Source organism: Phascolarctos cinereus, unplaced genomic scaffold (genome assembly GCF_003287225.1).
Source record: "Phascolarctos cinereus isolate Bilbo 61053 unplaced genomic scaffold, phaCin_HiC Scaffold_1;HRSCAF=81, whole genome shotgun sequence".
Classification (NCBI taxonomy): domain Eukaryota; kingdom Metazoa; phylum Chordata; class Mammalia; order Diprotodontia; family Phascolarctidae; genus Phascolarctos; species Phascolarctos cinereus.
This window is the reverse complement of record NW_027555514.1, coordinates 42,937,168-42,960,594: the sequence shown is the minus strand read 5'-3', so window position 1 is coordinate 42,960,594 and position 23,427 is coordinate 42,937,168. Positions and strand designations below refer to the sequence as shown.

At 39.7% G+C, this 23,427-nt stretch overlaps 1 protein-coding gene across 2 annotated transcripts in view; it reads right to left on the bottom strand.

Annotated features, from left to right (window-relative positions):
* ZDHHC3 (zDHHC palmitoyltransferase 3) overlaps positions 1–23,427 on the bottom strand; it is a 68,587-nt gene that overhangs the window by 34,934 nt on the left and 10,226 nt on the right. For both annotated transcript variants that reach the window (XM_020987339.2, XM_020987340.2), the window contains exon 2: positions 10,911–11,240. In XM_020987339.2, the coding sequence (XP_020842998.1) occupies positions 10,911–11,216 (306 nt within the window). In that variant the 5' untranslated portion in view covers positions 11,217–11,240. The remainder of the gene's footprint in view (positions 1–10,910; positions 11,241–23,427) is intronic.

Sequence of the window (23,427 nt, the reverse complement as noted above, 5' to 3'; positions counted from 1 at the left end):
GGACTAGGTTTCTATTCACTGTGCTCTGTGGCATCATCATTTCACAATAACTTTTGAAAAAGCTGTTAAAGATTTTCTGTTCTGTGGAACTCCTACTGAAGCCATTTATAAGTGAAAAGTTACTTCCAACTTGGGGGAAAAAGTCACAAGGGGATCTGAATTAGCCTAGAGACACCTTCATGCCTCTTACATCCCTGCTTCTTCTAGGTGCAAAGAAAGACAGGCAGGACAGTCAGGAGCAAAGCAGCAGTATCAGTGCAGTGGAAAGAAGGCTGGATTGGAAGTCAAAGGATCTCCAAAACCCAGAGCTGCCCTTACTGCTACCTCCGACCTCAGGGAAATCTTTTAACCTCTATGGAACTTAGTAGTAAAAGGATGGGGTTAAATTGATGATCTGGAGGTCCTTGCAGCTCTCAAGCTATGAAATAAAGAGATGCTCTGTGAGAGCAATAAAGACTAGGCATGGAAATCACCGTGGTGACACTGTGACACCAAGACCAATGCTCGGGAGTCTTACACAAGGACACTTCCAACAACTCTGCGTTTCATTCAATTCAGAATGTGCCAAGGATTTTACTCTTTGCACACAGCTCGTTTGTACACAGCTGTTTTCATATGGTCTCCTAGCAGACCATAAGCTCCTTAAGAGCAAGGACTGTCTTTTGGCCTGCCTTTGTCTCCCCTGCCCTTATCCAAGGTCACACAGGCAATAAATGTACAAGTCAGGATTCAAATTCAATTCCTGTGATACCGAGTTCAATGTTCTTTCTGTTGGCTTACCTCCTTGCCTAATATGATCTAGACTCATATTTTAGAACCTTTAGTATTAAAGAGCATCTTTTGATCAGGTACCACAATATTGTGTCATTACCAGTAGCCATGTCTCTGTAATTATATAATAATTAAAGCAGATTCAATCTCAGGGGGAAAAATGGAGGGAGGGAACTTGAAAGGATTCCAATGTGATTTTAGCTATAGCTTCTGCATGACAAAACAATAGAGTACCATGATTTAAAATTCCCTTTAATTCCAAGGAAGCAAAAATCTGAAGGTTTTCAAAAGTTGTTTCAGGGTACTAGATTGTAATCAAATCTGTGACAGGTCTACATACCTCTACTTGCCTTGCCAGTGACAGACACCTCCCTTTTCTCAGGGATCTCTCTGGTCAATATCACTATGTCAGAAGCCACTGGAAGCCAGGGGGAATTTCTGTCTGAGAACAGACAGCTGTGTGATTTATAATAATTAAATAGAAAGCAGAGCTTCTGGATACAGGCATCCATTTTTACACTACATCACAATTCATACTCTTCCTAAAAGTTTCAACTTAAATATTTTCATTCGGTTTTCACAGAAGAACATGAGGATGGCACAACTGAACAATGCTTAAAATATTTACTGAAATCAACAAACATACAATTACTATGTGCAGGGCACTGGAGACAAAGATGAAGTTGTAACCATGGAGTCTTTGGTCTAGAATATTTTCATACTGCGGTGCATTTTTTTGTCCACTACTGTGAGACGGCATGGCACAGTGAAAGAGAAACTGGTCTTGCAGTTAGGGCTGGGTCCAAATCTTCCCTCTAACACATCTTGGCTAGGTAGCCACAGGTAGTCACCCAGTGCTTCAGGCAATGCTTTAAACCGCTAAGTTACAGATGTGATTGCTAGGATGCCTCAGTGATGGGAGTTCATACGCTGGAAGTTTCACACTGATGAAAGCACATTAAGTGGTCAGATGTGGCGGTGCATGCCTGCTCCTAGGAGAGGCTGATACTGGTGGATTGCTGGGGTGCAGAGGTCCTGAGCTGCAGCAAAGCTAAAGCTGATGGGGTGTGTGTGCACTAAGTCTGGTGTGCTAATACGATGGGCCTCCAGGAGCAGAAAGCTGCCAGGATGCCTAAGGAGGGGCTGGAAAAATAAAACAGGTTAAAGCCTGTCTAATGATCAATATTGGCCCCTGCCCAGGTAAAGAGAAGACAGGGAGATCCAGTCTCTCATAAAATAATAAACTTTTAAAAATTAAAATTAAATTTTATTTTTTTTTAATCAGCAAAAATGTCCACAATGGCCATGGACCAACATAGCAAGCTTTATCTCTGGTCCTCTGGAATTGTACTGGCCATTATGCTGAGTAGAGTTCCTAAATCTTTCAAAGTTGTTTGTTTACCTTTACAATAATGTCATCACTGTGTAAATTGGACTCCTGGTTCCCCTCAACTACAATCTGCATCAGTTCACCCAGAACTTTCCAGGTTTCTCTGAAATCACCCTGTTATCATTCCCTAAAGCACAACAGTATTTCATCATATAATTTGTTTATATATTTCTCAATTGATGGGCATGTCTTTCAGTTTCTAATTCTTTGGCATTGCAAAAATGGTATAAATATTTTTGTTCATCCTTTCTTTTAAGATTAATCTCACTTTTAACATGCCCTCCTCTTCTTTTATTCCCCCTTATCTTCCTTCTTTTTCATTTTTAATGAACTATATTTCTTTCTTTTTTTTTTTAGGCAATTGGGGTTAAGTGACTTGCCCAGGGTCACACACCTAGTAAGTATCAAGTGTTTGGTCTGAGGCCGAACTTGAACTCAGGTCCTACTGACTTCAGGGCCAGTGCTCTATCCACTGTGCCCCACTGAACTATATTTCTATACCCCAACTCTGTGCACACGAGAGAAAGAGAGAGAGAAGGAGTGTGTGCACATGTATATTCTTCCCTCTTTTCACCAGTTCAGATGCGTATGCGTCAAGTGTTACTCCCCAGTTCTTGTTTGTGTAGACTTCTACTTGAACACTGATTACGGGAGATAATTTCCCCTAATCTTCCTTTCCCTTTTCCTGACTAGTATATTTCTCTTCCTCTACCTTTTCATTCTTTCTTTAAAATCAAGACATAACAGAACTTCCCCCAGGTCCTCCATCTAACTACACTCCCTTTATGACCCCTGTAAGTTTCAAAGGGGTCACATGTATTGTATTTGCATATTAGAATTTAAATAGTTTACCCTTGTTTAGTCTTTTATGATTGTTTAATCATGATTTCTTTTTTATGCTTCTATCGACTCCTATGTTTGCATTTCAAAGTTTCTATGAAGGACTGATCTTTTCATCAGGAATGCCTGGAAGTCCTCTATTTCATTAAAGGTTGATTTTTCCTACTGTAGGGTAAGTTTTGCTGGGTAAGTTATTCTTTGTTGTAAGTCTATATCTTTTGCCTTTTGAAATATCATATTCTAAGCACTACTCTCCTTAATGTGGTGGCTGTAAATCGTGTGTGATTTTGACTGTGGTTGCATGGTACTTGAATTCTTTCTTTCTGGCTGCTTGTAGTACTTTTGTCTTTGACATGGAAATTCTGGATTTGGGCTATACTGTTTTATTAATGAAGAAACCTTCATTCTGAAGTTGCTTTCAGGAGGCAATTGGTGGATTCTTTATTTTGCCCTTTCACCCTCTGGTCTTTTACAATTTTTTGAAATATGACGTCTAGAGGCTCTTGTATTGGGTCATGGCTTTCATATATTCCAATGATTCTTAAATTATCTCTCCTTGATCTGTTTTTCAGGTCAGCTGTTTTTGCTATCAGATACCTTATATTTCCTGCATTTTTATGTTTTTGTTTGAATATTTCTTGTTGTTTCATGGAGTCCTTAGCTCCTATTTGCTCATTCTAATTTTCAGGGAGTTTACTTGGGCAAGGTTTTTTATACCTCTTGTGCCAAGCTGTTAATTCTTTTTCCAGTACGTTCTTTCTTTCTTTCTGTTCTTTCTTTCTTTCTTTCTTTCTTTCTTTCTTTCTTTCTTTCATCTTTTATAAAAATGTTAAAAAAATTTTTTTAACATTTGCTTATCTTCTGGGAATTCTAATTGACCTTGTGATCAAGGTGCATTTTTCTTTAAGGCTTTGTTCGAATATATTTTGGAGACATTCTTCTTCTGTTTTTATATGTTTAGTGTCCCTGTCAAAATGACAGCCTTTTATGGTAGGATTATTTTTTGTTGTTGTTTTTGTTTTTTTGGTTAGGCAACTGGGGTTAAGTGACTTGCCCAGAGTCACACAGCTAGTGTCAAGTGTTTGGTCTGAGGCCAGATTTGAACTCAGGTCCTCCGACTTCAAGGTTGGTGCTCTATCCACTGCGCCACCTAGCTGCCCCCAGGATTATTTTTTTTTGTTTGCTCATAATTCCAGCCTTCCTGACTTCAGACTTTATGTTAAGGACAAGATCTGTGCTCTTCTGGAAAGAATGTCTGGCCTGGTCCTATTGCCAGTTTGTTCTTTTTTTTTGGGGGGGGGGAAGGAGGGGGATTGAGTATTATTTCATCTCAGGGACAACTTGGGCTGGGAACCTGAACACTTTCTCTTTTCAAAGCTTTCTCAAGGTGGTCTGATCATTGCTGCCCTCCTGGTCTGTGCTCTGCAAATTCCTGACCTGGGGTTTGAGCAACATGACTGTAGGTGTTCTAGGAGACTATTACTAGACTCAACTACTATCAGACAACTAGAAAGCTTTCTTCTTCATTTCTTTTTGTTTTGTTTTTGCTTTTTGGTGAGGCAATCAGGGTTAAGTTACTTGCCCAGGGTACACAGCTAGTAAGTGTCAAGTGTCTGAGGACGGATTTGAACTCAGGTTCTCCTGACTCCGGGGCCAGAGCTCTACCCACTGAGCCACCTCACTTCCCGCTTCTTCATTTTTTACCAGAATGATCTGCAGACTTTATCACTTTACTATACCCAAGAAACCTCTTTATCCTAGAAGATTACTTCAGCCCCGGAATTCACACTCCTGACTGTAACCTTCCATCGGCACACGTAGGCCAGCTTTCTCTTCATTTTTTCACCATGTTCCTGCCCCAGGTATCTTCTCCCTTTCAATTTTTAGCTTCCTTTCACATAATTTCCTCTCATTGAAATGTAAGCTCCTTCAAGGCAGGGGCTGTCTTCTTTATTGGGGGGGATGGGGCTTGAGGGTGGCATATGTGCTTGTATGTACCCCCAGTGCCTTACACATAGTAAGTGCTGAACAAATGCTTTTTGACCAACGCTGGTTCAGAAGGAGAGAACCGTAGGCTTCCTTCTGACGTCCTTTCTAAGTCTGGAACTGAAACCCCACTGAGCTCTGGGGGTCCGAGTCCGACAACTGCTGCTTCATTTTGAACTTATTCCTTATTCAGTTCTTTCTCAAAGCTTGTGACTGCTCCTCACTCAGGAAATCCACCTCTAGGTGCAGGTTCTCTCTTCAGTTCACCTTGGATCAATGAGCCAGAACAGGGCAGTGAGTCACAGAGCTGCCAGCTGGCCCTTGTTCCTGTACCATACTCAAGTGTAAGCCCCTCTTCCTGCCCTAAAATGCAGCTTTCTCTTGTGCTGGAATGCTTTGTGGTCATTCCTGGCCAAACCCTCTTCCCAGTGTCCTCTCTCTTTCCCTATACCAACCAGGAATGGAAAAATGATTTGCTGATTTTTTTTTCCCTTGGACTTCTCAATCAAGATTCAATCTGGAGCATTTTCTAGACTTGTTTTGGTGGAGTTAGGGAGTGGGGAAAGCTTGCTCTATGTCTTCCTGCTACTCTGCCATCCTAGATCCAGCCCCAACATTAAGTTTAACCATCAGAAAAATAGTTAGGACTACAGCATTTACAAAGTAGAATCATCCAGTCCATTCTACAAATATGAAAGCTGAGGAGCAGAGGTGTGAAGCTACTTATCCAATGTCATATAGGTAATTAAAAAGCAGAGCTTAGGATCTGAACCTAGGCTTTTGGATTCTATATGAAGTATATAACACTGCTTCATCCTACCCTTATGTTTATCAACTAGGTAGCCACAGTGGATAGAACCCTGGGCCTGGAGTAATGAAGATCTGAATTCAAATTTGGCCTCAGTTACTTACTAGCTGTGTGACTGTGGGCAAATCACTTAACCTCTATTTGCCTCAGTCTCCTCAACTGTAAAGGGGAGATAATAACAGAACCTGCTTTGAAAGTTTGTTGTGAGGATCAAATGAGACAATATAGGTAAAGGGTTTAGCACAGTACCTGGCATATAGTAGGCTCTATATAAATGCTTGTTTCTTTCTCCTTGTAGTTCTGCATATAAAGAAATATTTGTTAAATTTACCTTATTTACCTCACTCTATTCCCTTAGATTGATCTAATGCAATGTGCATTAGAAAGTGGATTGACTTTCTTATGGAGTAAAGATCTACTCTTAGGCTAAGAATTTATTTGGAATCCTGGAATTAGGAAGTAGCTTAGTAACACCAGGAAGGAATGTCTAACCTACTCTGAAGGCTGGGCAAGATGTTGGGAAGACTTCTCATAATAAAAGGTGACACTGAAGTGAGCAGAACCAGGAGAACATGGTACACAGAACAGCAATACTATACAATAAAGAACTGTGAATGACTTAGCTCTTCTCAGCAATACAATGATCCAGAATTCCAAAGGACTCGTGATGAAGCATGCTATCTGCCTCTAGACTGAAGCATGCCATTTTTCACTTTTTCTTTCATTCTTTTTTTATTTGTGTCTTCTTGTACAAAATGACTAATATGGAAATATTTTACATGATTACACATGTATAAACTATATCTGATTGCAGATATTGCAGAGAAGGGGGAGGGGAAAGAGGTTAGGGAATGATATAATTTAGAACTATTTTTTTTTTTAGGCAACTGGGGTTAAGTGACTTGCCCAGGGTCACACAGCTAATAAATGTCAAGTGTTTGTTCTGAGGTCACATTTGAACACAGGTCCTCCTGACTTCAGGGCTGGTACTCTATCCACTGCGCCACCTAGCTGCCCCTAGAACTCAACTTTTAAAAAATGTTCAAAAAATTTTTAACATGCAATTACAGGGAAAAAAAGAAAATCTTATATATATATATAATGAAAGGTGACAATAAGTATCATGTGATCCTTACAACAATCTGGTGAAATAGGTAGTCTGTTTTGGAAAGTTCATGCCAGGAATCCCAGGAATCAAAGTTAAAAGTACCAAGCAGTTTAGCACTTAACCCTTCAATGCATATTAATTTCCTTGTGTAAATGACACAAGGACTATATCTTATGTTTCTTTCATGTCCTTCACAGTTCCTAGTAGCACTGGGTGCACAGCAAGCCCTTTTTAAATAGCTTCTCAATCAATCAATTGATGCACACAGTCACCACTCTGTTCCTTAGCTCCACCTGAGTAGAACAGACTTATTTTCAGTAAATTGTACTGTCTGAGAGAGTAACAGAAAGAATGTATAGTACAACAAAACCAAAGTGTATTTTCAATATGAATAAAACTGACATTGAAAATAAAAACACTATTTCATATTTTCTGTAGTTTGGAAAAATCACTACATAACTTTCTTTCATCCAAAATTCCTCTAAACATACGATGCAACATGGTAGATTAGAGAGAACAGCACCATGCTGGTATGCAATGTCTTACAGATTAGAAGCGATTACACTATGCCAGAAAAGTCAACATTATAACTGAACCATAGCAAAGATAACTTTTCCTAGGGACACAAACAAAACTTGCCCTCTGCACTGTTTAGGAAGTAGTACATTTACAAAACAAAGCAAGCTTGGCATCTAACATATTTTCCATAGGGTCTTTGGAGAGACAAGATTTGTTTGCATACAGTCATGAATAGCTTTAGTTTCTTTTCCCTTTTTAAAATTAAAAATACATCTCCCAGAGGCAACAGTGGAAGTGACAGTGAAGCCAAAGGAGGTCTTTATCAAAGAACTTGCATTCTGTTTCCATACAAGATAATGAACAGAGACAACTAATATTCAAGGATTTAATACTAGGGTGGGAAGAAATAAAATAGCCATTCCCACAGCTTGGTAAATTTAGCTAAATCATCATTGTAAGAGCCTTTGTTTTCGTCATGGCTAGATGTAGAGATAGTCGCCAAGAGACACCAAAGGCTAAAACAAGCTCTTCTAGCTTTTCAGGAAAAGGAAGAGGCTCTTCAGTGTGGCAATCCTTTCCCCCAGAGGCCCAGGGAATCTGAAAGTTGTCAGTTTTCAGGCTGGCGGGCCAAACTGGATCCTACCTATCCTTGTAAACTCTGGGAAGACTTCCTTAAGACTCTTATCATGATTTCACCCTCTTCAGCTCAAGGGAAATGTCTGTTTGCCAAAAGATGTTTGCCACTGTCGTGAAGAACGTTCTGCACAAGACAATGGCAAAGGGATCCCCTAAAAACGGTGAGATTCTCCAGATGATAACTGCACTGATTGTATGAAGCCCTAGAACACGGGTCAGCTAATTCCAGTCTGTGGGCTGCTGCTGTTGTTTTACAGCCCCAAGCCAAGAATGGTTTTTATATTGGTAAAGTTTTATTTAAAGGTGAAGACACCATTCTCGGTTCAAAGCCACACAACAGGTGATGCAGGTGGTGGTTTATTTGCTGACCACTGGCCCTAGAATACTATAGGGCCTCCTCAATGAGATCCACAGCTACTTAAAAGAGGCAGGTCTAATAATCCATACAGAAAATACTAAATTGATGCACAATGCCTACCATACAGACTTTGCAGGACATGCAGTTGGATGGTCAGTCCACTGAGTTAATATATCAGTATATATATCTGGGTCAGGCATAAGGACAATACCTGAGTCCAGAACTGAAAAGGAAAGTAGAGACTGGATCTGTGATTTCACTGACAGAGTGAAATCTGAACTCTGAAATGAAGTAACTTTCTCTATCTCTCCTGGCTGGCACCTTCTCTGCAGCTTACAGTCTTAGAGAACTGCCTAGTCAGTAAACCATGATCGAAGGCCAAATCACTGTACATATTTGTACAACAAATGTAAAAACTATTCTCAGCTTGTGGGCAGTACAAAACCAGTTGGCAGGTGTTGGTTAGAGTTTGTTGACCCTTAGCCTAGGGCAATTCAGTGCTTCTGTGACATGCCCAGAATCACCCAGCCAGTACATGGCCTAGGCAGGACTTGAGCCCAGCTCTTCATCCAGTACATCATGCTGCCTCACATAACTAGCGCTTACAAAATGGGTGTCCTCTAAGGCTCCGTCCTTAGCCTTCTCTTCTCTATACTTTTTTTCTTGGTGACTTTATCCATTCCCATAAGTTCAGATCATCCCTGTGCAGATGACTCTATGTCCAGCCCAATTTCCTCCCTTCGCATCAATTCCACATCTCTTCCTATCGGACACATACCCAGATATCCTATTGGCTCCTCCAACTCAGAAGGTCCAAAACTGAACTCATCACCTTCTTTAAACCTGGACCTCTCCCTAGCCTCCTATTTCTACTGATGCCACTGGCAACCTTGTAGTCAACCAAGCTCTGAACTGTGGAATCTTCTGACTTTTACATCCTCACTTCCCACATCCTGTCATCTGCCAATTCTTATCAATTCTACTTTAATCAGTCAATCACTGAATACTTAATAAGCACCAATAGGCCAAGCACCCAGGACACAGTCATAAGTGAATGCTTCTCTCCTCAAGCAGCACACATTCTTTTCTTGGAAGGGGAACAAGGGAGTAGGAGACCCTATCACAGCTACAGAGATCAGGAAAGGCATTCCCTTTCCTCTGTCTTTCCTACAGTTCACGTGTCCCTTTTTACATAGCTGCCACTCTATGCTGAAGCCCTCCTCCCTTCCTGTTCAGACAACTGACAGAGCTTCCTAACTAGCCAGACTTTCACACAGTTGCCAAGACAATCCTGCTGGAGTGTCTAGGTGTCCTCTGCTCAAAACCCTTCCATTAGTACTCACCAGCCTACAGGTTGAAGCACAAACTCCTTGGCCCAACATGAAGATCTTCTGTCATCTGGCCCTAACCTACCTTTCCAGCCTTATTTTACATTGCTCCCCTTCATACGTTTCATGTTTTGGCCCAGATGGACTTAACAGTTTTCCCCCAAACTTACTCTTTTCTCTTCAGCCTCTGCACATTTATAAGTCATCCTCCATAATCAAAATGCATTTTCTCCTCATCTCTGACTGCTGAAATTCTCTTTCTTCAAAGACTTACCTATGTACTTTTTTTTAATGAAGTTTTCCCTGATCCAGACCTCCCCTCACATAAAATCCCAGCAAAAAAGTGTTCTCTCCAGCATATTCTAGTAACAGCAGCTAGCATTTATATGGCACCTTAAGGTTTACAAAATGTTTTACATACATTATCTCACATGATCCTCACAACCACTCTATATATCAGGGTGCTATTATTATCCCCATTTTATAGAAGAAGAAACTGTACACATAGAGAGAGGTTAAGTGACTTGCCCGCGGTCACACAGCTAAGTAAGTGTCTGTGGCAGGATCTGAACTCAAGTCTTCATGATGTCAAATCCGACCCCTGATCCACTACAGCAGTCAGCTGCCTATTAGAATAATTTGTGTTGATGTGCCGTCTCCCCTTAATAGATCAGAAGTTCCCTGAAATCAAGAGCTGATTCATTTTTTATTTCTGTTTTCTCTCTGTCTAGGATGGGACTTTGCACATAGCATGTACCTAACAACACTTTTTGACTAATTGGAATATCACTGCATCAGCAAAATACACAAAACACTACCATATGGAGCAATTATTCAAGTCACGGTACAAATTTCTGTCCTTTTTCAAATTCAATGAAGACTTTGTTGACAAGTTTTATTTCCTCTCCTTGGAATTATAAAGGTTTAAATTAAAAATAACTAAGTGGGATCATATGATCACAGAGTTAGAGCTAGAATATAGATCTGATCCAACACTTGGATTTTATAAGGAAATAAGGTCTAGGAGTCACTCACACTTTGTGAACCAAACTATGCTTGTTACCTATGCTGCTGAGGTTAAATAACATACACTATGATGGGCTTGCAGGCTTTAAAGGCCAAAGTCGTAAGGACTTCCCCGTTACAAACAAGACCAAGATACTTACTGGATCCGTCAGCATAGCCCGGAAGTGAGAAGCCAGAGCCAGGAAAGCAAGACTGTTGAATACTACTCCATTGACTGCACTATAAATATAGTTTCTTGATGGAATCAGCATGACGAAGAGGACCACAAAATCTGCATATATGACCAGGAGCCAGGTGATGACAGCACATGCAATACCACAGCCATCTCGGATAAACCACATGGTTCCTAGAGAACCTGGGCGAGGAGGAGGGATACACTTCTCTGGGTGGAGGTATTCAGGTTTCCTCTCAATATCTCTGAAGCGGTGGACCGGAGAAAACATCATAGGCTTTTATGTCCATACTTGCATCTGAAAGAGAAAAAAGAGAACATGAACCCAACCTCCAGTTCTGGATTACCAACAGCCTGGTGGACATTTCAAACTGGATGTCCTGGAGGAATCTCAAATTCAATACTTCCAAAACAGAGCTCCCTATCTTTCTTCCCAAACCCCACCCTTCTGAACATTCCCATTTCTCTCAAGGGTTCTACCAGCTTTCCGGTCATCCAGGTGTGTAACCCTGTCATCATCCTGAACTTCTCACTCCCCCTTACCACCACCATATACAAGCAGTTGCTATGTACCTCACAACATATAGCCTGCGTACATCCTTTTCTTTCCAATTACATGGCGTTCATCACCTCTTACATCCTCATTGGGCCCCCTCAAATCTCTCCCCCTTCTCTGATCTATCTTCCACACAGCTACTGAAGGGATTTTCCTAAAGCACGAATCTGATGACTATGACACTCTCCTGATCAAGAAACTGCGGTTGCTCTAGGGTCAAACAAAACTCCCTGGCTTAACACTGCTCGCATTTAAAGCCCTTTATAACCAGGCGCCAGTCTAACTTACCAACTTTATTATGCTTTAATCCTCCTCATGCATACACTCTTCAATCTAGCCAAACTGGCATGCTTGTAGTCCCTCACCCATAGATTTCATGTCATACTTCTGTTTCTGCATAGGCTGATCTGTCCAGTGGGCCTGACATTCATTTCCTCTTCATTTATGCATCTTAGAGCCTCTCATCATTTCCTTTAAAGCTCCACCTAAGAGCCACCTCCTGCATGAAGCTGTTCCTCATTACCCATCACCCCTAGCTACTGATGCCTTTGCGTGAAAGTATTCTGCATCTATTTGTACATGCTATTTCCCATAACAGATTTAAGCTCCTTTTGGCAACAACTATTTCATTTCTGCCTTTCAATTCCCCTTACTTAACAAAGTGCCTGTCACAAAGTAGGCACTTAATAATCACTTATAGATAAGCCATGTCATCTTATAAAGGAAATAAGGAAAGACCACCTTTTCAAAAACCATGTAAGTGGGTCCATTTCTTACCATGCAGAAAAAATAAGCCCAAATGCCTTTTCTACTAATGTAGTTATGATACCTCCACTTTACTCTTTAAAAGGCGTTAGAACCTGTCACCTTCACATCTTGATTTTTATTGGCTACCTGTTATATAAAAGATGACTGCCATTTGTCAAAATATTTTGGAGATACTTTGTTTCCCAGAGCTAAGGCCCAGCAAGCAGGCCTGGGCCCTGAGCTAGACATAACACTAATCCTTTGGCCTCTGCTTGGACCAGTATCAGGTGCTCATTGAGGGACTTAGCTCCCCCCATTTCCCAGGGTCATCCATCACATGTTCATAATTCCTGCTCCTTGTAACTTCCAGGTAACTGCACTCCTGTTCCAGTCATAGAACTCTGATTCTTTACCCCGTGGAGTACTCATGACCCCGAAGACTTCAGACAATAACCATTCCCAGGAGACCCAAGAACATCTGTATTGTCCCAAGAAATGCCAACCATGAGAGAACTGTCTCAAGACCCCAGAATGATCTTGTTGTATTCCAACTCCTTTCATGTATGTAAATGGCCCTAGAATCAGCAGCGTTAAGCCCTCCTTACGAGGGGGGCTTCCATTTGCAATTGCTATTTTACTCACTGTGGAATTAGTTATATTTCTGATTGTGTCATGATTCTCCTGTCTCTAGCATGCTTTGTACAACTCCAGCCACCCACAGGTTAGAGGCTGGTTCAAAACTACATTAGAAAGGCAAGCTCTAATCCCTACAGGGACTCATAGTTTTATCACACATGAACACAGCTTTGATAAGACAGAGGCAAATGTGTAACAAACACAGAACAAAAAGGTTACATATTTTGATGTGTATGTATTTTTTTCTCCTTCTTGATACATTAAGAGAGAAAGAGGCTCAGAAGGTTTGGCAGGAAAGAAAGAAGCATTTATCCAAAATGACCCTGTATTTATTTTGTATCCATATAATATAGATCGATTTAGGTACAATGTAAGCCCCTGGAGGGCACAGACTATTTCATTCTCGTCTTTGTATCATCAGCACCTAACAGTGTCTCACGCATAATAGGCACTTCATAAATTCTTGTTGACTATTTGATTACCCAGTAGCACAGTTAATTTCAGTCATGACCTAAATTGTAAACACTACAGAGGAAAAGTGGCCACTTACAACTAGGGTAGAGTTCTTGAATGAGCCTTATAATTCAGGCCTCTAAATGGGCCCAAACTTCCAAGGACAAGAGTCCTTCTATGAGTCTAATAATAAAGCTTATGTTTATGGAGCTCTTTATGGTTACATTATCTTATTTGATTCAAACAAAGTGCCAGGCAAAGTGCCCTGAGAACAAGAGCATTTAATGTCTGTTGAACTTAATTGGGCAATCCTTCCGGACAGTTAGTACAAATACCCTCAGCCCCACTTGATGGTGAAGAAACAGGCTCACAGATGAGAAGGTGACTTGAAAAGGCCACACAGCTAGGTAAAGGCAGAGCTGCAACTCCAACTCAGGTCTTTGGATGTCAGGTCAAGTATTTTTTTCACCACAGCATCACCAGTCAGAATTCTTGGGTAGAAAGCTTGTGCACCACAAGTTTAATGTCAGTTGTGTGCATTTGTGGAAGAAACCGTCACCGTAGCATATGCCAGGGAAATGATGATCAGCTGACAACAGAAATCACAACATGCAGGCTATGGATGAATCACCCCAAAACAGCAAGGCCAATTTATATTTTCCCACAGACCTTTCTTCTAAGGAAGTTTTACGGTTGTAATTTTAAAGACTGTGGAGTTCAAAGATTAGATGGCTCAAAATACAAGCATTTCCCAGGTTACCCTGTTTGCCTCAGTTTCCTCCTATGTAAAATAAGCTGGAGAAGGAAACAGCAAATCATTCCAGCATCTTTGCCAAGAAAACCCCAAACGGGGTCATGGAGAGTCAGATACCACTAACAACCATAAAATGTTAACTGTTTGATTACCCTGTAGCACAGTTAATTTCAGTCATGACCTAAATTGTAAACCCCATAGAAGAAAAGTGGCCACTTAGAACTAGGGTAGAGTTCTTGAATGAGCCTTATGATTCAAATCTATATATGGACCCAAATGGTAGCACTTCCAAGGATGAGACCCTGTGGAAATGAGGGGAGAAAATACATCGGAAAACCCAACCCAGGCAGAAGAGAAGAGAAACACCAAAGCCTTATAGATTGACTATAAGTTTTAATTGTGTATTGTAAACTTTCTTCAAGGAGAGAGCTGAAGAGTTGGACAAGGCAAGCAACAAGAAATAATCGCAAAAAGGGAAACTGAATATATTTTCACAGATAATTGTTTACCAATCTTAGCTCTTCCTGATCTGCTGTCTGTATAAAAATCAGACCAATGATTTGCTAGATCTTTTGCCCAAAATCAGTATCAAATTAGAAGAATTAAAAATGGAAAGATATGCTAGGCAACCGAAGTAACTCAAAACTGACCTTTTGTTGCTTCCATCTAAAAATGGAAAATAGATAAAAGAATAGACTTCAACGAACTATCACCACTTCCTAAACATCTGAATCACTGTTACAATGATAAGTTATAATATAGTAATGCCCCAAAAGGGCCACCAATATACATAGGGCATTTAAATTTTCATTTATTTTGTATTTATTAATATGTGCATCGTCTCTAACTATATAAAGTAAGCTTTAATTTGTCCCTGTACTAAATAAATAACCCAAGATTGCTGTGCTTTCCTAATTCATATCTGCTTTACTGAAGCTCATCTTGGCTATCAGTTTTCACTACTTTCACTTTTCCACCTGTCTCTCAGGAGACCCTTCTATCAAGCCTTCCATCCTAGCCCCAACAGGCTGCTTATCTGCCATGCCCTGAGAAACCAGATAACTTATTTGAATTTAAATTATTTTAAAGGTACTTAATTTAAGTCAATAAGTAGCCTCTAAGTGAGGGCCTGAGATCTCTCTATAGAGTAAGGTACATGAACTTTGTGGCAGATGTTTCTACTTCTCAGACGTCTTTTTCAGTGATTTCTGAATTTCCGTTAATATTTACGAGGGCTAAGGTTCCTTCGAAGTATGACCTCTAGATAACTTTACCATACTCAATTAAGTACAAACGTCTTCTATCCTAACTATGCTGAAAAGCTATCAAAAATTTTCCAGAATCTTACAAATGAATCAGAACCTGAATGGGTATTGCTGGCTTGAGTGTTTGGATTTAAGAGTATGCTTTCATGTACAAACATGTAATTAGAGGCAAAAACCCAAACTACAGTAATTTAAAGATTAACATTACATGCCGAATTGAAAAGCAGCATAACTCATGTTTTAGTTTAAAAAATAATTCAAACTAAAACTAGATAATTGAGATGATTAAAAAAAAATACTTAAAGGTTACTTAGCTGAATATCTGAACAAACGAGTTAGGTAACAAAAGCCTACTTCTAACAAAAACATACCAGCCCTCCTCCACAATAATTGTTATTTTTAAAAGTAGGAATAATTTCTCTCCACTACAATTTGAGAAATTCAGCACTGCATTGCAATGCTACATATACCTAAATAGGGACTCAATAAATAGTCAATAGCTAGAAAGAAGAGAGCTGGAAAGCAGCAAAATCCAATGAAGCAGGTCACTCTATGTCACTGACCAACAGAAGAAAGAAGAGAATGCTGCATATATGCGGGCTATAAGCCAGTCACTCAAGGTCGGGGCGGGGAAACCACCCCTTCTTCCTTAGTCTCCATCTCCTTCACCAACTCTACCCTCCTCTCCCTGGCACTGCCCATTTCTTTTTTGTCATCTGCTCACTTCTTCCATTCAAATGTCCATTTTGTTGTGCTGAGCTTTCCACTGTTAATGGTTGGCCATCAGATTCCCAGGTGAGACAAGATGAGGGCAAGTATTACGACGGAATGTTACAGTTACTTAACATCATGCAGTCATTTATGCCCATTTCAAAAACTTGCTACTCCTCCTCAGAATAGCCTCCCTTACCAGGTACCCTCTGTACCCACTCAACAAACGAGCACAGTGAGGCACAGAGAAGTGAATGATCTGCCTGTCCCTAGGTCACGCGGGAGTCCCTGATGGAAGAAGACAAGAAAATACAAACTCTTAGGCCACAAATTTCCCAAAGGCTGCCACTAACAACAACAAGAAAGAAATAAAATGTTTTACCATGGTTCTCTGACCTCTGTGCAAGCGTTGGAAATGTAATTTGGTTTTTACTTTCTGAATTTTAGAAGAGAAAATGAAGAAGTGAAACCAAAGAGCTAATTTTATTATTATTTTTTTTAACCAGCTGTGTACTGGGCCAAAAATAGCTTCACTAAATTCACATATAATTCATGTGCTAACCAAAGCATACACTTTTATTTGAACACACCCACACATGGATATATTTATCCATACAGATTTGTCTCATCTGTATTATTTCACACTCCCAAACTGAATTCATTATCCCCCTCCCCTCTTTCAAAATGCCTTCTTACTATCAAGGGCACCACCATCCTCTCACTTACCCAGGTTCAAAACCCAGGTATCATATTCAACTTTTCATTCTGACTCCCCATAAACACTCTCTTCTGAAGGCCTGATTTCCACTTTCATAACATCTCTCCCCCCCTTCTCTGACACTGCACACCCTCATCACCTCCTGCCTGGAATAACTGGTCTCTCTACCATGAGTCTCTCCCCACTCCCATGGTTTTCCTAAAGCACAAGTCTGATCACAACACCTCCCTAATTCATAAACTCCAATGACTCCCTATCACCTCGAAGATCAAATGCAGAGTTCTCTGTTTAGCATGCCCTGCCCTTTCCAGTATTCTTAAACCTCACACCCCAATACCTACCCTTCAATCTAGTAACAACAGTGGCCTCCTAGTTCTTCTTCGAACAAGATACTCCCATCTCCTTACTCCAGACATTTTCATGGGCGGTTCCCTACTATTAGAATATTCTCCTCCATTCCCTTACACCTTCTGGCTTCCTTGGCCTCCTTTCAATCCCAGCTAAGATCCCACCTGCTACAGGATGCCTCTCCTGAGCCCTCTTAATTCTAGTGCCTTCCCTACATTGGTTATTTCCAACTTACCCTTGCATATAGTTTGTATGTACATATGATCTGCATATTGTTTCCCCCATTAGATTGTGACCTCCTCCAGAGCACGGACTATCTTTTGCCTTTCTTTGTATCCCCAGCATTTAGCACAATGCCTAGAACATAGTGGGTACTTAATAAATGTTTGCTGACTGACATTTTGGCTAGTTGCTCACATCATTTACTACCACCATATTCATTTAATTTTGTGTTGAGCCTTACAATTTATAATTTGGGTTAACTTACTTGGTTTGAAAGTAGTGCCAAGTTCATGGGTTCAATTTTTATAGGGACCAATGAGTTTCAATGGTCCATTTCACTCCTGTCAAACACAAGCTACTGGTAACAGGTAGAATTTAGCTGGGGACACATGACAGACTATAAAAGTATAGACCACCTCCAAATACTAATGGGGTCAAAAGGGTCATTCTTATAGTAAAATCAAGTTATGTAAATGGAATTATAACCTCAAAATTATTTTTTTCTTAAAATGTAATAATTCTACCACTGACAATGGAGTTGAACAGACTGGTACTGAGTATCCATCTTCACCCAAGAAGATCCAGAAAACGACAAGACTTAGAGTGACAAGAGATATAAATAATATTCTTCATCCAATCTCTTCTATTTTATGGAAAGGGGAACAGAAGCCCAGAGACTGCATCACAGTCCTGTATCACAAAGGATATGGTACAGACACAATCAGAAGTTTCTTAAATAGTATTTTGAGATTCATACTGGCTTCAAAATCTTTTTAAAATACCTTGCTCTTCTTTACTTCTTTATAGTATACACATATAGTCTCTGTCTGTCTTTCACACATACACTTTAAAAGCACTGACATATGACAAAGGAAACAAGTAACTGAGGCCTGTGTAAACAAACCAGCTTTAATGGGCTTGAGAACAGATGAGATAATTTTTCCTAAGGACAACAACAAAAACTATACCATGATCTTAAGACTTTAGGAAAGCAGGAAGCAACCTGCAGAGACTTTCAATCAATCATCCAAATTTTCTCTTGAAGTCTAAACTAGAGGACCTCTAAATTGGGGGCAAGCGTCCGGACCACTACCAAACACAATGTGTTCCAATAGGATTTATATTCTTAGAAATAAGCATGAACTACCCAATCAAAACCTGAATATATCCTAATTCCTTTGCAGGCTCCATTAACTGGTGACATATCTTAAACACAAAATTAATTTTGAAATAGGCTTCATGTACTAAATCTCAAAATAAAGTGGATAATGTAGTACTGTACTGATAGTTGGAGAAAAGTTTTACTCCTGTATTTTTCTTATTTTTCCACCCAAGCCAGACTACACCAGTCTTTAAATATTCTTTACCAAAGTTAGAATGGCTTAGACTACTTAAATAACCACTTATCATTGTCTTCGAAAGAGTAACTTATCCCCCCTAAAAACCTTCACCTTATCCAAAATGTCCACAATGCACTAAAGGAAAGAAGACATGGATAAAATTACAAATTGAAGTAGCCACATTTAAACTCACACTACAGAAAACAAAAATTACTATCTTTGGTCATAGGCAGAGATCGTGAATGATTTAAATTTTAATAAACTTACAAGTGCACCTACGGTCTACATACATTTAGGATGCCTTGAATTCTAGATATGGAAAATTTAAATTATAGAGTTTTCACAAGTAGCTAGGCCATGAAAAAAGATGAGTAAATGACCCACATTCTAGTTTATCTGGACATAAAGCTGATCAAAGACATAGTTAATTTAGCTGATTACAATTATACAGTTTTTTATTTATATTTTGATTCAACAGGATTTTAATTTTTATTTGTCACTGAGAAGTGGTCAGGAAAATATCTTGAGTGATTCAAAAGCTTTCATTCAAAGAGGCATGGGTTTACTACCAAAATTACTAACACTTTTTGTGGCCAAACAGACAAAAGGGACATTATCACTTTTATCATACTACAGCAAGGGAAGGTGTTCAATTAGACAGAAGATTCCTTTCATCAGAAAAATGCACTTTCAAATAACATTGAACACCTACTTCTGTATCTCTCACAGGGTGGAAACCAAAACATGAACAAACATAAGAACCACTAAAGTCTTAAAATTTACTAGAAAGAAGAACTTCATAATATTGAATTTGCTATCTTACTCCACAATAATCACTGAGTAAAAAGGCAAACTCAAAAGAGTAGCCTCCAATGGATACCACAAACTAGTTCAAAAGCCCCTGTGGCCATATTATAAAAACTATTCTTAGCCAAGATATTTCCAATGGCAATGAATTCTACCTTAATTCAGATTATCTCCCTTGGATATTAGGGATTTTCTGTTGGACAACTTATATTTCTGCACTTTTTTGTTTTGAAATAATAGCAAAAGAAATAAAGCCTGAAAGTGTTAAAAAAAAAAAAGCCCAACATCCCATGAAAATGTGACTAGTACAAAAGGTCCCTTATTAGTAGAAAAAGTGTTAGGTTTTCAAACATAGACCTTTAGAGGTGAAAGGAAGGGTTTAAAGCTTAAGAACATTCTCCTTTCCTTTGGTAACACTGACTGCTTGTACAATCCCCTGCAACACAAATGGCCTTCCACCTTTTTCAAAGTTATATCATTCCCACTTCCATGAACCACTCTGTGAAAATAGTAGCCTATTCTGCCTGAATAGGCCTTTTGTAAGAGTGGCCTATTCACTTGACCATTTCAGGCTCTTCAACAGTCAGAAGCACATTCTTTGCAGAGCAGATATAATCAAAGAATTGTAAAATTTTAGACTCTGCTCCCATTAAATAAGAAATGAAATCAACAGTGAGTTTTCAAAATAAAAAATGTAAATGATCAACAAGCATCAGAAGACCATTCATTCAGAGCCAGAGGGAATCCTGGAGGTCATCTGGTCCAAACCCCTCACTTCACCAATGAAGGAACTGAGGCCCAGAAAAATCCAGTAGCCTGCCCAAGGTCACATAGAAAGGGGTTGACAAAGGTTGGGTTTGAACCTAGATTCTCTGAATTGATTGTTCCTTTGGCTGTCAAACCATTTGAAAGGATGCTCCAAGGATACTCTATTAACAACAAGAGAAACACCAATTAAAACAATTGTAAGGTTTCACTTCATACCTATCAAATTGACAAAGATGACAAAAGCCAAAAACAGTCACTGTTTGCAGGGGCAGCTGGAAGACAGGAACACTAATTAATGCTTGCTGGTCAAATCATGAATTGGAAAAAGTTTGGAATTACACTAGGAATACCAAATGGTATAGACTCTGGGACCCCAGGATGACACTACATACACCCAAAGGAAGTAAAAGACAGAAGGAAAGTTCTAATATGTACCAAAATATTTATAGCAGCATCTTTTTTAAAAAAAATTAATTTATTTTGCATTATCAACAATCACTTCCATAAGCTTCTGAGCTTCAAATTTTTCTCCCTCTCTCTCCCTAAGACAGCGTGCAATCTGATATAGGTTTTACATATACATTCCTATTAAACATATTTTCACATTAGTGATGTTGTAAGCAAGAATTAGAGCCAATAGGAGGAACCACCAGAAAGGGGAAACTAAACACAACAGAAGGAAAAAAAATAGCAGCACCTTTTTGCTATAGCAAAGAAACGGAAGCAAAATATCTGCCCATCAACTGGGGGATGGATAAATGATGACCACAATAACGTAAAAGAAAACAACACTGAAATCATCAGAATTCTAATGAATTCAGTGACCATGCTATTGTGGTCACTGGGTAAATTATGCTGGTTCTGGAGCTCTGTATCTGCATCAATTCATATAAGTCTTCTACATATTGTTTCTTACAGCATATTATCCCATTACCGTCAAATGCTACTATTTGTTTGGCCAGTTCTGATGGGCACCATTGTGCTTCCAGTTCTTTAGAATAAGCCCTGAACTTGGAGTCAAGGAAATCTAGGTTTGAGCCCAGGTTCAGGCACTTGCTATTTATATAACTTGGGAAGTCATTTGACCGCTCAGACTTGCTACCGTATCATATAAATGTCACCTATTACTATCATTTCAGGGATTGAAGCCCGTTGAGGTTAGTAGATGGATCACATTTCAAATCTTGCTTTTAAATGTGATGGTTAGAACCTAGAGCAATCTGCTTAATTGCTGACTTCCTTAACATCTATTTTACCCGTAGACCGTAAAATCAGCAGGGAAATCTTGTTAAGTAGCTGATTTACAAAGTGTCACAACCATACGATACACAAGCATTTCCTGAAGTGAAACTCCTTCCTTTGGTCAGGAAGGTCTGCAGGAGACCTTTTAAGCTGATGTTTGGGATCAGAGAAAACCAGACGATTTCTCTTTTGGACGGGCCCTCTGGTCAGCCAGTTCTAAGCCCTCTCATTCGACAGGGGAGAAGAGAGAGGCCCCAGCTTGGGGGCCACACAGGCATCAAGCAGCAGAGCAAGGATTCGAACTCAGACTAAGACTGCTATTTTCTCAGTATGGAGTGGATCATGGACTGGAAAACTGGTGACTTTCTATGTCACCACGGCCCAAACGTGAGGCATAATTATATTCAAATTTAAAAAAGAAAAGCACGTCCCAATAACAAATAGAAGTGATGTGGAGATAACCCACCACATTGTATTATTCGTGTCTCTATTCTCCTTAAATTATTGCTTAGGTCAGAGGAGTCAAACCTGGGCCAGCCAAATACATGACAACGTCGATAATGTTAATTTGTGCTTTTCATACAGCTATTAGTATCAAGTTTGTAGGGTGCCTTACACACACAGCCATGTGGCACCTCTAAAGTCTTCCCTAAGTGGGTTCTGCCTCTTCTGGTAGACTTGAAGCACCTTGAAGGCAAGGACTAACTATGTGCTAGTCTTCTTTGCCTCTTGGTGCTTTAAATGCTAGATAAATACCTGCAGAATTTAATTATAATTCAACAATCATTTTAATTTCTCTATGCCTCAGTCTCATTAAGACATGCTTCTTAAGATGAGGAAGAGGGACTTGAAGGCCTCTAAGATCCCTTCAAATTCTAAATCTACGCTCCTATGATCCCCAGGGCCTATTATGGATGAGTAAGGTGCTGCCCTGGACCCTGGAGATAGAGTCAAAAATCGATGTAATCCTTGTTCACAAGGAGCCTACATCTTACTGATTAGTACAGAGGATTGAACTCTCTCAAATTAGGATGAGGACCAGAACAGGTATCAAAAAGCTCCTCACTCTCTAAATGCCTCCCCTGCATTGATGCTACTCCACAGAATCCTTGTACAAGTCATATCTATTTGATAATACCTTCAAAGAATAAACATAGTTTTATGTGACTGAACAAAGACATTGTTTTCTAAGAGAAGACACAGAACACTAAGGTAGCCATATTTATGCAATTTGCTTTGCTTAATAAGCAGTTTCTTTCAAGGAAATGGTGTTGATTTTTGAAGTCATTTTTTAGAACTTGTATTAGTTACTGTTCAGCGATTCCTTCTCTAAACGGCCACAAACAGATGATTTTAGCCGACGTGTTCTGTACTGCCTTCCAGCAGAGATTCTCTTAGAACTTTCTTCATGCTACTGATCAATTTAAATCTTGAATTTGATGATTTCTACTTGGCTAATTAAAAACCAAACAAACTCACACTAGGAATCTGTCCATCTAAAATCCAAAATGACCTCGTCATGGCCTAGGTAAGCAGAAAGAAGAAGCTCTGAATATCTTGGTTACACCTCTCTGTTCAATAAGTCTCCATGAGGCATCCCCGACTCATTCCTGAAATTCTATTTCTATTAGGGATTTCTTGCGGGGCTGGCCAGCTGAACTCTATATTGCATTTCCTGAGAAAAGAGCACATTAAAACTTAACATGGCCTCCCAACTGAGAGTTGTACCTGATCACACAAAGAGTGAGGCATTGGTGGTGGGCCACCGTGAGGCCATCTGTGCAAAAGTCTCTGCATTTTGAGAAGCTAAAAATGAAGGTGCTTCAGTTATCACACTTTAAGAAAAGTTCAGAGTTGCAAGAGACTTTAGCGATCTCTTAGTCCATCTTCCTCAAGAAATCTTAGAAAATACTCTTAA